The sequence below is a fragment of the Triturus cristatus genome, chromosome 12, assembly GCF_964204655.1.
Source record: "Triturus cristatus chromosome 12, aTriCri1.1, whole genome shotgun sequence".
NCBI classification, from domain to species: domain Eukaryota; kingdom Metazoa; phylum Chordata; class Amphibia; order Caudata; family Salamandridae; genus Triturus; species Triturus cristatus.
The window spans coordinates 430213327-430228267 of NC_140595.1; the positions used below are offsets into that span (position 1 = coordinate 430213327).

The 14941-nt window shown below is 44.3% G+C and overlaps 1 protein-coding gene across 1 annotated transcript in view; it reads left to right on the top strand.

Annotated features, from left to right (window-relative positions):
* The window catches only part of LOC146776065 (polycystin-1-like protein 2), an 865077-nt gene that overhangs the window by 220172 nt on the left and 629964 nt on the right, over positions 1-14941 (top strand). The window contains exon 8 of the mRNA XM_085637447.1: positions 11810-11905. Coding sequence (XP_085493573.1) covers positions 11810-11905 — 96 coding nt within the window. The remainder of the gene's footprint in view (positions 1-11809; positions 11906-14941) is intronic.

A 14941-nucleotide genomic window follows, 5' to 3' on the forward strand; every position in this document is an offset into this window, starting at 1 on the left:
ATTCACGTTGAAGCCATCGACAATGGCGGGAAAAAACTCAGAGCAGGAAAAGCTGGATTTCCAGGCCAAGGAGGTCATCGTCATCGGTGTGGAGCCATTCACCATTGACCCCGCCAAAGATTTGTACCTTCAGTTTTAGACAACATTTTGGAAGTCAAAGACCTCCAGTGGGAAAAGGCTGCAGGCTTTAGCCAAAGAGGGCTTCATGAGGTCGGATATTGTTGCTGAGCGGTCCAGCTGAAATTGATTTGCTGCTGCGGAGAAAAACATAGTGGATGCTACCACAAAGTCAAGCTGACTGGCATTGCACCTAGGACATAACGGCTGGCAGGTAGGTCCTGGTGTTTTGTCAGTTCTCTATGAAGGTTTTGGTGAAAAAATGTCAACGTGCCACGTTTTAGAGTTAGGCAGCAGCAGTCCCACCAACACCACTACCAAGGATACAGGACTTGGGTGGCAACATTCGGGGGTCAGGACTCACTCCTGCAGTGGTCAGGTTCAGGGTTCAAGGCCTTAGGACCTTGTTATATCCCTGTACCTCACAGAGGACGCCACTCAACAGGCCCTCGGAGTCACTTATGGTGACCCTGGTTTTAAGGAGAAGGTCCATTTCTCCTTCAGGCAGCAAGACAGTCCTTCAAGCAACAGGGCAGTCCTCTGATGGCCAGGCAGTCCTTTTGAAGTTTTCCACATGTCCAGGAGTGTACTGTTGAGGTGTTCTGAGTGTCTAATATTTGTACCAGGTGCAAGTCTTTGAAGTCAGGGGATTCCCTACGGTATCCCCCACTCCCCCAACTGGTTCTAGAAAGTTCTTCCCTTCTGTTGTCAAAGCTCCAAGAAGTCTGGGGTGGCAAACAGATGGTGTCTGTCAGGGTTCCTCGTTCCGATGTCCCCGGGGCTGTGTTGATGCTCTAAGGGGGCCCACCTCTGGATGACCCCAAGTCCGGCTTGTGAAACCACGGACTTTTGGGGTGATCGAGCGGGGGAAGGAAAGGGTGGGGACAGCAGGGAGGGAGATCTGTGAAGGCAAAAGACAACAAGACACAGTATGAGACGTTTTGTTCTCCGCTTACAACGTGAACCACAGGCTGTTCTTTTAACTGCGGTGCGTTCTAATCTAGCTTGCCCCCTCACCTGTAAAGGAAATAAGATGCGCCAGGACATATGGGGGAGAGCTATAGGCAGTGGTCGTTGGTTGCAGGCACTAATACAAATGACAAGGAAAATCACACGTATGGAGCATAACAGTGATCAACATGCATACGAACACACACCACGTATCACCTTTGTTGCTCAATACCCACTTGTCAACGCCTCTCAAGGTCCAAGCCACCAGCGTTGCGACCACCCCTTCTTATCCAGACTCTCTCATATGTCTAAGGAAACGAACATAAGAAAACAACGATGAATACTGGCCACCGCGTGGTGCCTTTACGCACTGCTAGCGTCTGCCAGTGAAGCTGAAACACGCTTCGCTTAACTTCTTTGAAGCCTGGTGCCCTCCTGTGGTTTTGCGACATGCACATCAACCATATCAAGTACAGACACACCAGCTCGATTTCTACCCTGTGTGGGTTTTCAAAAGGTTTAGGGCTGTATCACTTCCTGTGAAAGCAAATTGTGCCCTGCTGGTCTCAGCATGTATTTACAAAACGTTCGCTCCCCTGCATGAGACCGACAGGTCTCTCCAACAGAGGGGCGGGTAATGGAGTTACTGCCTTCTCAGTCGATGCTAGTCTCCGGAGATCAAGTCTCCGACTATGGTCTAAGGGGCGTGGTGCCGAGTAGGAAGCTTGCCACAACAGTCCTACCTCGGTTACGAAGTCCACGGGAAAGTATGGGCCGCTACCTGGATGATGCACTCTTCGGAATGCCTCTGCAACACTGCGTTACCACGGCTCGTCTCCGGACCAAAGAATTATCGGCTCCGTGTGTGGCGACCTTTCGCCTTTTGACGTTTGACGCAGGGCATGGCGTGAGTCACGCAGCGCGCCTCCCGCAATGCCTATCGGGAATTGTAGTTCCGTTCCAGGCCAGCGATGCACTGGCGATGATCCTGACAGTGTCAGGGTCATTTATGTGGGCTGGAGGCAAGCCCTCTTATGTGTAAGTGGGCAGTTAACAGCTCCGCCCCAGCCATCTTGGCAGGATGGCCACCATGATCACACTTAGTCCCCTTTTGTTTCACAGTCTGGGAGGAAAACACAGAGCCCATGAGCAGAGTCATGTGACCCAGGACCCTGGCAGAAGTCAGAAATAGTTAGGATAAGAAAATGCCTACTTTCTAAAAGTGGCAGTTTTCAGAATTGGGACTTAAAATTGAACTACACAATTAAAGAAGAATTTGCATAAAAATGTATTTGAGTCTAAACCAGACATCTCTACCTGCTCCCAATCCAAGGTTAGCTCCTATTAAATGTAATAAGGTAACTGTAGGAAATTGGGTTATTAGTTGAGTGGCCTGGAAAAATAATAGGCCGCATCATCTTTTACCTCCCTGGGGGAGGAGCATCACATCCAACCAATGGGAACTCTGGATTGAGGAAAACACACTCCTCCTCACCCTTCTGGTCACATCCCCCTATAGGCCATGCAAACTGCAACACCTCCCACTGACCACTTGTCCATAGTCAAAGGGGAAGTTCAAGCTCTATTGACCAAGGGAGCCACTGAAAGGGTGCTGGCAAAGAGGGATTGAAACTGGTTGTTACTCCAGTTATTTCCTAGTTCTGAAGAAGTATGGAGGCCTTCATTCTATCCTAGATCTTCGCCCTCTGGACTTCTTTCCTGTAGAAGGACAAGTTAAAAATGCTCACCGTAACAGAAGTCTGCCCTGCATCCAGGAGTTTAGATGGTGGAATTAGATTTGCAAAATGCTCATTTCCACACTCCTGTTCTACAGTCCTCAAAGAGCTCGACTGGTTCCCGATACAAACACACTTAGTTCAAACTTCACACTCACACATTCAAGGCACTGTGCAACTTAGGCCCTGCATAATTGAATAGTCTCATCTCCTTTCACCAACCAGTCAGACACTTCCACTCAGCCTGACTCCTACTACCACACAGGGGTGTATTGCTAACTATGTAGGGCCTCCTCCTGCTACAACAGTCATTACTGGGAACATATGGAACAACTGATTAAACTCCTGCTAGAGGCGTACCCTGAGAGAGAGAGAGAGAGAGAGAGAGATTACAAAGAAGGTAAAATAATGCCCAGTGCCTATATTTGGTGTGTCCTAGATGCAGCTCACACCTATCAGCAAGGTTAAGACAAGCATTATTCTCTTTCACGCATAGCTGAGGTACCATTCGAAAAGGTAACATCTCTATCTTGGGTAAACAATATTCCTGCTAATATAAAAAAAGACAACACTGCCAAATCCTAGGGGGCTCTGCAAGCTGTCTCCCAAAATTGCGTTTCATAAACAGGAGACACGAGGTGCCATGACTACTACCACGAAAATAAAAAAAAGAGGTGCCTCCCAGACCATCAATCAAGTTACTCTTTAAGAGCAGAAACCACAGTTGTGTTCCTTTTATTGTCTTTGATTTAACCTGTTACCCTTTGATTTTTCAACAAGGGTGTGCACTTAGGTATATCACACCAAAGTGTATTAATGTTAGTAAATTTCCATAGAATAAATCAGTAATCCTTTTTCTTAAATCATAGCATGTTTTCTTTACTTGTTTTTATAGAAAAGATTTTAAGGGATCATAGTGTACATGTATGGACATAATGACAAGGGACAAGACTAGTGCAAAGCAAAAATCACATAACAGCACTTCTTGAATACATTTAAAGGATTAATTCGGAACAAGACTTATACAAAGCAAAAATTGCAACACTTGTTAAATGCACGTAAATAATTAATCCACAGACATACAACAAAACACATGAAGTTACCTGTCTAGTGTCCTACATTATATTATCATAGGGACCTTTGCCACTTCAGTCTTCTTATTTGTAGTGCTAGACAATGCTACTGGGCCCTATTATGGTGGGTGGGTCAGAGCATGAGTTAATAACAGGATAAGGTCTTGGATTCCATCTCTTGTAGTGCACAGCTTTTGTGCGCAGGATGAACCCATTTGTGGTAGCTCTTAGCCCCATTTGTGATTGCGCCGATGCATTTCGACCATCAGTTTGGGTCTGTGGTGTATTTCGGGGAAGGTCTTCTTCAGGTCTGTTGACTTTAGGAACATGTTGGGCCATATTCTTTATAAATGCCCTGTCAGAAGCATCTGACTGGTTGTCCTACTGCAAACTCCTGTTTTATCTTGGGGTCCTGCACGAAAAATGGACCTTGGTGTGTTTTTGGAGGGGACCATCCAGTTGTTATGATTTGGAGTCCTGCTTAAGTTAGGTCACCGGCTGCCTCCTCAGGGGGTGTCTGTTCTTACGGGGGTTATTCTATGCATTCCGGAATTAATGACAATAGAAGGAGCAATATTTTGGTTTCTTCTCTTAAAGAGTAATTTGATTGATGGTCTGTGAGGCACCTCTTTTTTTGATTTTCTATGTATTGATTCCAGCCTCCACAGTCCATAATTGAATCACTCCCCTGTAAGACATATCACTACTACCACAACATGGTACATGGGTATTCCAGCATCAGCAATCTCTTCAGGAAGGACACACTTTCAAGGCATACAGTTGAGGTGGTTACCGCAGCAATGGAGAGGGAAATGTCATTGCGGCTATGGCAAAGGCATCTCAATGTCCATGCACTTACTTGCTATCAGTGCCCTATCACACAATAGCTATCTGGGTGTTAGGGGAATGGAGATGGACAATAATCAAGTTAATCTTTCCAAAGAGGCAGGAAATGATCTTTAAGAAATGTGGGTCCTATCCATTGTTCATTAGGGATTCTCCTTAGAGTTCCACATTGCCACACATTTGATCTGAACTGCAAACAGTCTGGAAGACAAGTACCTGTTGCAAGAGTAAGTATAACTACTTACATGCATAGGTGCCACCACGACAGGAGGTTAAAGGAGTGTACTCTCTGTACTAACTTGTTTCCAAAAAGTACAGTACCCCCCTGCAGCCTATGGTCATCTTACTTCGGTCGGGACAGGAAGCCACATGATGACCCTCACAATCAAGGATTCCTAGTTCCCCATCCTGAAAATTACATGAAATTATGTAGGATGCAAATCAGTCATTGAGTGGTAAGTGTTCGTACGGAATACGTCCTTGTGAAAAACACACCTTCCATGAACATCTGCTTGTGTTTTACTTGCTTGAGTTGTTCCCCTTTATAATTTTACTGCAAACGGTGGTGTAACTGTTTGACATGGCATAATTTCCCAAGGAAAGCATGATGAAAGATTACACTATGTAATTTTCATTTCTCTGAGGCCTACTGTTAATCTACAAACTGCAAACAGATAGTTAGATAGTTAGATAGTAAGAAACATTTTTCTTCCTCCTCCCTGATGAGCCCGAATTTATAAGGTACGAAAGTATGCAAGCGTGTGGTGCATTTGTTGCCAAGAGGGTTCTTTGTTAATCTCCTCAAGCATCAGTGAGGCACTGAATGAATATCTGGAACACAAGTCAGTGCACTTGCTGTTGGCCAATGTTCTTTGGTGAAGTCACAGCTACAGGCGCATGACACCACTGAATGGCACTGGAGTCGGTGCTGGTGTGTTTCTAATTGAAAGTTTCTTGGCCAGTCTGAGTGTGGATCCTGGAAGGAGTTTTCATAAGGTTAGGAATTTTCCAGAAATATTGGAACAAGTAACATATTGTAATCTGTGTATCCAGAGAGTTTGGCCAGCAACAGTCGTGGGAGGGATGGTGTGGGTTGAATTGGAGAGTTGCCTTTTTTCTTTTGAAAGAAGTGGCTGTCTCGACCAGTAATTGGCTCATCATCTTGACATTGTGAAGGCTGCACACCTTTACAACAAATGAGTTCTGTTGAACCTAGAGGGACCCCAGTCTGGTCAGCCTGTGGATTTTGCTTGACTTCGAGTAAAAAGCAGGCAGTCATGATTGCCTCCCTACCTTCTGCCTGCTAGAAGTGCTTTGATTTAGTAAGGAAAAACAAGGTCCTACTGACTGAGCACAGTTGTGCCAACTGGTCTAAAAAAAGTCTGCCCAGAGTAAAACAGTCACCCTGCCCAGGAGAAACTAAAACTACAGATTGGTCAATGAGCAGTACAGTTAAAAGGGTGAGCCTGTTCTGTCCTCAACATTATGCCATGTCGTTTGGGTGTATATACCTTCCTCTTATGGCACCAGTGTGGACTTTGCCTCTCAGCGTAAGAACACATCCCATTGCCTGGTGTCACTCTGAAACCAGAACAATTACAATCATCCTTCCAACCCTTACGGTGATGGAGAGTTTGCCTGATGCAACTATAGTCATAATTAACACTACAGTAAGCTGTATTTGTGGGGATGACTTTGGTGGAGTCTGATGTTTTGAGCTCTATCTGGATTGCTGCTGTTAGAATACAGTCTCAATGTAGAAAGCAGTGGAAGAATGGATTTCACTCTTCAGGCTACCTCTCACACCCACTAGGTAAATCAGTTCTCTATCTTTAGCGCTTTCAAAAAACCACATGCTTGAATTATTCCTGACATCAGGCTGGGAAATCTGTTGTCAGTATTAGCATAGAAGTATTTCAGTACAGCTATTGTCATTAAAAACACATAGAAAACATTCATAGACCAAAAGAAGGCCAAGCACATAATTTTAGGACACAAAGTCTAGCCAATCAGATGGAGCGACCCAGTGTTCTAACCCTCCTCAAACTCTAGCTTTCTGCTGCATGGAATTGTCAGCAGGGAAACCTGATTTTACTACTATGAGCTTCCTAATAAACCTTTGGAGACTCTTCTCCCCTCTATCCCTCCTTTGACTCATCCCAAACCTCATATAATTAATATGAACTCCCAAAGAAGACTACCTAGACTATTTCCACCTCTATCTCTCATTTATCCTATTCAATCAAACTAACAGATTCACTGCTCAATTAACAACTTATTTTTTCCCTATACTAATCCACCACTAATCTTTTTTGTTCCGTAGTAGCATCCTACTCACCGAAAAACACACTTGTCAGGGGTAGTAAGCGTTATATACATTCAATTACAATTCTCCTTACTGGGAACCAAGCACCCCATTGTAGTGCTTGACTCTCTCAGGGTAGCAAAGCTGAGTACTCAAAAGCATATTCAGGGAGGGTGGTGTGTTCTAGTAATCACCAATCACTGGCACACAATAATAACACTAATAACACTCAATAAATGGTTCTCCCTAGAAAAAAGAGGTGCACATTTATTACACACACAATACTAAATACCACAAAGTAATTTACAAATATATACATTGACAGATGGAAAATACCATAGATGACATTACATATTCACCTTTGACGCCCTAAATGGGTCATGCAAACACATAAGGTAAGTCAATTGCATGGTCAAAGGTTCAGGATCAACAAACTACATGTAAAAGACATCACATTTTGCGTAAATGTCCATAAAATATTTAAACTGTGATCAATAATCACTGTCAACAGTATTATCTCAATAAAGCATCTGAAATTGGCAAAACATGTATCTGTGTATTTTTTTATAAACTTATAATCATAAAAGCAACCCTTAGAGACCATCACATTTTGGGTGCATGAAATGCAACCATGGACTTGGCCTCTAGAGGGCACTTCAGTACACTTATCTCCTTTACACGGGAAACAGCGTTTACAACGCTGCTATTACCACGCAGGTAGGTAACAACGTGGTCGTTACAACGACCACGTTGTTACCACGCGTGGCTTTACATCGCAAGTCGTTTCTACAACTTGTGCTAGGAGGCGTGCAAAACCAGGGAATGTGTTGGATTTTAGATCCAACACCTTCCTTGATGTTGCGCTAACTGGAATAGGAGAAGTAATTTATACTATTCCTAAGTCCAGCGAGCCACCTAGCGCAAGTCGTAGAAACGACTTGCGATGTAAAGTAACGTGTGGTATCAACACGGTCGTTGTACCAACCGCGTTGTAACCTACTGCGTGGTAATAGCAGGCGTTGTAACGTGCTATATTCCCTTTACACACTTGCAGGCCACATTAAGTGTAACCTTAAAGTAAGCCCCTAGAAGGTGCAAAACTCCCAGCTGTAGAACCAAAGCTTTAGACTTGGGAGGCTTTAAAATGTTAGAAAATCCTGGTGGGTAAAGGATTTCAACTTCCACAGACATAGGGTAAATCATAATAAATTGTTAAGGGGGAAGCTGCTAATCTCCTGCAGCCCCAATGCTTTCCTTGTGGTGTTGGTGGTGCCCCTGCTATCCTGGAGAAACGCATGTAAATGGAAAAGCCCCACAGGGTATTATGGGGTGATCCTTTGGGAGCAGTGAATATTTTAACAGCGGCACTCCGGCCGTGACTGGAGAGCCGCAAAGCTTGCTTTTACTGTTTTAGTTTTATCCTGGGGTACCCAGTCCTACCTGAGCTCCCCTGCATGCCTCCTTTGTTGGGGGGAGCACAGGGAGCACACCCCTGGCTGCCCATACCGGCTCCCCGCATGGGCAGCATCTCCTCTGCTGCCCACAAGCGCTGGCAGCTCTGATCTCCTCTCTTGCAGTGGCCATCCACTTCCCCTAGACACGGGCATGGGAAGAGGTGCATGCCCACCGCTATTGGGGGAGCCGTGATGGTGTACGCTGGGAATTTGGGGGTCAGGGATGGGGTCCCGGCCCTCCTTTTTTAACAATTGTGGCTAGGGGGATGGGGTCCCCGGGCTAAAGAAGAGTATGGGGAGGGGGCCCCATAAACATCCCCTCCCTGGAAATATTAATGAAGACCTTTGAGCTCCAATTCCTGGGCCCTGGTCCACCCATGGTTAATGTAAGGAATGGCGATGGAGCACCATGGGTTTCGTCTGAAATAAAAGGTCACTACACTCTAAAATGCCACAACTTGGGCCTAGTTGGGCAAATTTTGATGATCATGAGCTCATTTTACTCCTGATGTTGAGGTCTAGCCACCAGGGGCAGTTACAGATGACCCCCCCCCTCCAAAGTGGTATCATCCTCAGAGAGGTAATTCTCCTGGCTCCCTGTGCCAGCCTTTCACCTGGTCTCAGGTACAAACATCCAGAATTTTCCCCCAACTGGTCCTCAGGGGTCGTAAGGGGACTCGCCTCACTGGCCCATGGGGAAATCCACTGGTCCGGAGGTCAACTGGACAGAGTTTCTAATCTTTGGTGGGCATCAGGGGGTTCTTTCTTCCAGTTTTCCATGGTAAACTCAGGGTCCAGCAGCGAAGAGAAATCGCTAGGTAAGAGAGAGTCTCCCCCTTGTGCAAGATTTTTAAAAGGGAGAGGAAGGTTCAGGAACCCCTGACCAATCCTAGGGTGCCACTTTGCCTCTCGACCCCTGTCCCAACCCTCCAGCATAGCATGCTGGGACAGTTCAAAATGGCGTCATCCAGAAGTTACTTGTCACATCTCCTCTGAGGACTTAAACTCCGCCCCTTGTTGACATCACTGGCAGGGCCTTTCTCGCAAGATTTTCAATGCTGGAGCTAGGGTTTTGGGCTCCCTCCTTTGTTCAATGGACGTGGACAGGCCCATTCCTAGTGCAGTGTGACAGCTGATTGATGCAGGTCATTCTGCCCCACCCCTCTGCTTCTCAGGAGCTGAGTGAAGCACTGTTAAGTGATCCCTTTGTGTTAGGAAGCATTTGTTCCTGCTGCTGGAGAGAAATGTAATTAACCTGGCACAGCAGGGTGGCAAAAGGACCAGGCTCTGATCCTAAGCCGAGCCAGGGAAAGATGACAATTCTGGATGACCTCTACATTGCACAGATATCATTGTGGAACTTGCAGATTTGATTTTCTCACACAGGGTATACCCCAATTCGATATGTCACTGGTCTCTGTAGGGCAAAGAGAAGCAAAACTGCATTCTAAGGCAGTTTCCTCCCTATCTGTATTAGAAATTGCCACTACAGTCAAAACAGTAAATCACAATGACTTTTCCTTTTAGTGTACACTTATATTAGAAGGCTTGTCCCAGGTCAATATCTAATACTGCAAAGTCCTACTGCGCCAGGGTACGTGTGCGCAGTTACCAGGTCACACATGACAGTAGTCTCCCACAGGCAGCCCACCCACGTGTGTGCACGTGTTCATGTGTAACCAACCAAATGCCTCTTAACACTAGCTGCGTCGCAGCAGCCTTATCTTAAAAGGCAGACATTGGCAGTAAACATGTGCAGTGCATTTGCCATATGATTACCAATGGTGAGGCACATTTAGTGAGACTCACCGACAGTAAAAAGTTAAAACTGGATGATCCAAAACATAAAAAAATAACTGAGTGGGTGGGACCCAACTGAAACAGTAACCCAGTGTTAGTTAATGGGAGAGATGTGACTTACAGGAGGGAGTGAAAAATAAGTTTAGGAATCTTTCACTACCAGGACATGTAAAACGTATACACACCTGTCCTACCTTTTATATGGTTTTTTTTCACCTCCTATTGGCTTCGCCCAGGGGGAGTAGTAGAGGACAGATTTTAGCATCCTGTGGCTACGACGATGTGTCTCCACAGGATCTGCTTCATTTTTTATTATTTTGGAGGTTTTATGTGATCCCCCGGAAATTTTATTGTCCCGATCTTAAGGAGGATGAAATTCAGGCAGGCTCATCCAGCTCTTATTTATCTACAGTTGTTGCATGAAGATATTATTCTGTTTGTCCTCAATTTCCTTACATCTGCAGTAAAACGTAGGGCCAACTTAGAATAGATGGTAACATCTTTTAGGGTCATTTAACAATTTAGTTCCCCGAAGGAGACATATTTACTAGATAGGATCCCGGGCGTTATTTATTCATTGGTTTATCTGAATTTTTTATTTTAGGGGACCAAGTATTTTGCATTGCTCTTTACCCATGAATTGGTTTCTGTATGTAATGAACTGTGAAATGGTTTTATGAAATTTTATTAACCACTGTTTTTATATATTGGAAACTTTTATGGTTTTACATCCGAAAACCGAATAAAGTCATTTTTGATTGATTGATTGGCTTTTATATGCAATGCACCTTGTCTTATGGGCGTTTAGGCTCGACCTTAGGGTTAACTTATATGTATTAAAAAAGAAGGTTCAGCATTGGCAAAAGGTTCATTTTACCAGGTCAAAACGGCTGTTTAAAACTGTACTACAGGCTGCAACTGCAGGTGTGCAACATGTTTTAAAAGGCTACTTTTGTGGAGGGCCCAATGATAGTTGCAGGTCCACATATAGTATTTTAATTTACAGACCCCGAGTACATGTAGTACCATATACTAGGGATGCATAAGTAAATTAAATGTGCTAATCAGGTATAGGCCAATTGACCATTTTAGGGAGAGAGCACAAGCACCTTAGCACTGGTTAGCAGTGTTAAAGTGCAGAGAGTCCTAATGCAAATTCAGAAAAGCAGGGGGGGAGGTAAATGTTTTGTGGGTGACTCTGCATAGAGGTCTAGGACAACGGTGTTGATTAGGGGAATAATGAATCTTCAATGAGCTGTGGGTGAATGCATTTGGTGTTTGATGGGTGACACCACATTGATGTCCAATAGCCAGATAATGGCATATTTTGACTGTTTTGGATGTTTATTAAGATTTCTGCCTTAATGCATTATGTTGCATGATAAGGAATGATGTGTCCTGATGAAGAATGCTGTTGGTTTGTAATACAAAATGGCCCTATAGCAATCTATCAGGGTACATATCGATGCATGTGAGTAAATGGGAACTTTTGAAATTCAAATGTTTTTGGCACATTTTCTATTTCAGGCACCTTTTTGGTCAGGGTTCTGGCTGGGAACGCATTTTCCAACATAAGCAAGGACATCGGGAACATCACTGTATTACGTGACACCTCTCCAAAAGGTACTTTTTTATTTGCAAACTGTTCACTTTTATACAGGGGCGAATAAAGGAGGAAGAAGTAACATTGTGTATCCATGGTATGCATAATAGAGCAAATGAAGTCCTCCCTAAATTGGTCATACAGGCATTCCCTGACAAGTGCCTCCACTTTTTATGTAATTGCAGTAAGCAGAGGGGGAAGAGAGGCAAGATCCTATTGGTAATCACTGACCCCCTAGACTGCAGCCTCAGCCACATCCTCACCTGATTGGCCCAATACTTCGGATTACTCTTGGTTAACTTCTGTTGAAGATATTACACTTCCCTGCTAATAGCCAAACTTTAAGAATATTTACTAAAGCCAGTGTCCAACAAAACATTTCAAATCTGTAGCACAAACATCTTTTGAAAAATCCAGTAGAATGCATACAATTACTTGCAGCACACAACTAACCAGTGCTACTATTGTGCATGTGACTGTGCTATTGTCGCTTGAGGTCGCTTTCGTTGTATACATGTAAGATATTAGGGTCTTGGATATTGCTAAATAGTTATACTGATTGCTGCTGTTTTAAAAATATTTGTGAAATACTTGAGTGGAAGCAGTGCTTAATTTGCAAGAGGTGGGACACACCCCACATTTGTGGGGACCAAGACTTATTTTTCATCATCAGATGAGCGAGGCAGAAAAGGGAAATGAAGGTGTAGGAGAAAAATAGAAAAACAGTGACATAAGAAGAATGCTTGGATGAAAAAGAACCTGAAAGAGTGAACCTAGACTCATAGGGATGCAGAGGTGGCTCCTCTGTTTGAGCGAAGGAACGTCGCCCCTCTGAAAATACCCACAGAGAGAAAAATGAAAAGGTAATGAAGTCAATTCGATACCATTTTGTTTTTCTTCAACCCGTCCCAAACGCAGCATCAAAACGGGGCAGGGCTGCTGCTGAATGACAGCAAGAGAGAGAGCCAAGCACTCTCAGTTTAAAGTGCACATGTCTTTTTAGATGGCCATCTTGCAACGAGAAGCCACACAAATGTGTACTTTAAACCACTCTAACCCAGCTGTCTTAAGACAGCTGGGTTAGAGAAAGCCAATGCCTCAAGAGCGCTGTGCCGAGTGAAGCCGCTACCACCAATCCTAGCATGGTTCTCATGCTGGTGAGAGCAGCGCTAGGATTGGTGAAGGTAGTTTGGAGCTTGCCTTGAGGAGAGAAGACCATCGAGGAGGAGGATGTCACGCTTGCAGGTAAGTTGTTTTAATTTCATTTATTTTTTTAATGTCTCACCCGCCCAACCAACCTCAGAACATGCCAGCCACCACTGTATGGATGTGATAGCAAGAATCATCAGAAGGAGTCTAGACTAGGCAGCCTTGGTATTCAGAAATCCCAGCATTTGGCAGTGCCAGCGTTGGGCTTCTAAGGAAGCATTTTGGACCCCCTGTACTTATGTTTTTTTTTTTTTTTTACAAATTAGGAAAGTACTATCAAAAGTACTTTTTGACATTGGGCGGGTAGTTCCAAACAATTTTTTTATTTTCCAAAACCTTTATTAAGAGAAAGAAATGACAGCATGTTACAGGTTGACACTCCATCAGTTGATACAGTAATGATTACACTTACAAATAAAGTCCACATTACAGGGCAGTTGGTGACTGAGAATTCACATTTTATAAGACATCTGTGATGAGTTATGATTATGGCACAGTAGAAGGGGTGTAGGTGGTTGGTGCATGGGCAAGGGCAGCGTCCATAGTGTCACCGCAGGCAGTCTGTGTGTCAGTAGAGGGGGGTTTGATTACAGGATTGTCAGGAGTGGCCAGTCGTTGGAGGTAGGAGATAAAAGGAACCCATATGTCTGGGGCCTACTGGCCGCCGGCATCAGATCCCAGAATTCACCCAGGAGTGTCTGGCAGTGGGCCACGTCGGGAAGTTCCAAACTATAGTGCTAGGGGAACAATACATATCTTCATACAGTAAGTTATGATTCCCTTTCTTTCATACTTGTTCACACAGGTTTTAAACAAAAGCTTGTGTCCAATTTAATTATTGGAATAGTAGCAAACTAACAGAAATGTACTATTCCTAGTCATTACACCTCAAGTATGCAACTCTCCCCATATCTTGGTGCATATATGTTGCCCCTTAAACAGATGCCTCCATAGCTACACAGCTATGCTGCACGACCCAGGCATTTAGGTCAGTGATCACTAGTGAGGGACTGTAATGGGATCTGACTGGAATCTACCTGCAGGCAATACGTCACTCAGACAAAGCATGATCAAAGGATTACTGATCTCAATAAAGCACGAAATGTTTTCTGTCATTGGTGGCTGTGAGATCCTTGAGTTTAGGTTTGTGATTCAAAGGTCTAAGGGCCACATAATGAGTGGCCCCTTAATTCTGAAGGGTCCAATAAGAGCAGGTACTGGCTTCAAGGGAATTATAAGATTTGCAGGACTCTGCGGATTTCTTAACTTTTACCTGGAGATTTCAGCTGTCAAAAGCAGACAAAATCTCTGGATGAAAGTCTGGCCCAGAATGAAGACTTACCAGGGTAATCAGACCTGGAATTGCTGATTGCCCCAATAATTCCTAATTTCTTAGCGGACCTTCAGGGTTCCTCTTGTAATTGGGCCAATCTTTCCCCACCCCTGGAGTAAGCAGTACCCCAGGTTTGTTATGTTTAGGGAGTGGGAAAATCCAGCATTTTAACCAAGCCACTCAGTGATGTGCTAAGTGAAGAGCAGTCTCTCCTGCTAACTGATGGCAATCCACTTGAAAAACAGTCATCCACCACAGCAAGATGGCAGATGACTAGCTGTTAATTGTTTGCTCACAGACTCTAGTCAATTTGGGCTGGCCTCGCCTTCACAGCAACTCCCAACAAATATGTCCTTCCAAATCCTGTTCGAACTAGATTTTACACTCTAAAATGCTCTCACAACGGCAGTCAAATTCACCCCAACCTGAAATGGAATCTGCATCCCAGTCCATTGCCTTGCATTTCAGCAATGTAATGACTGTTTACACCCAGAAACATGTTATAAGATCTGAA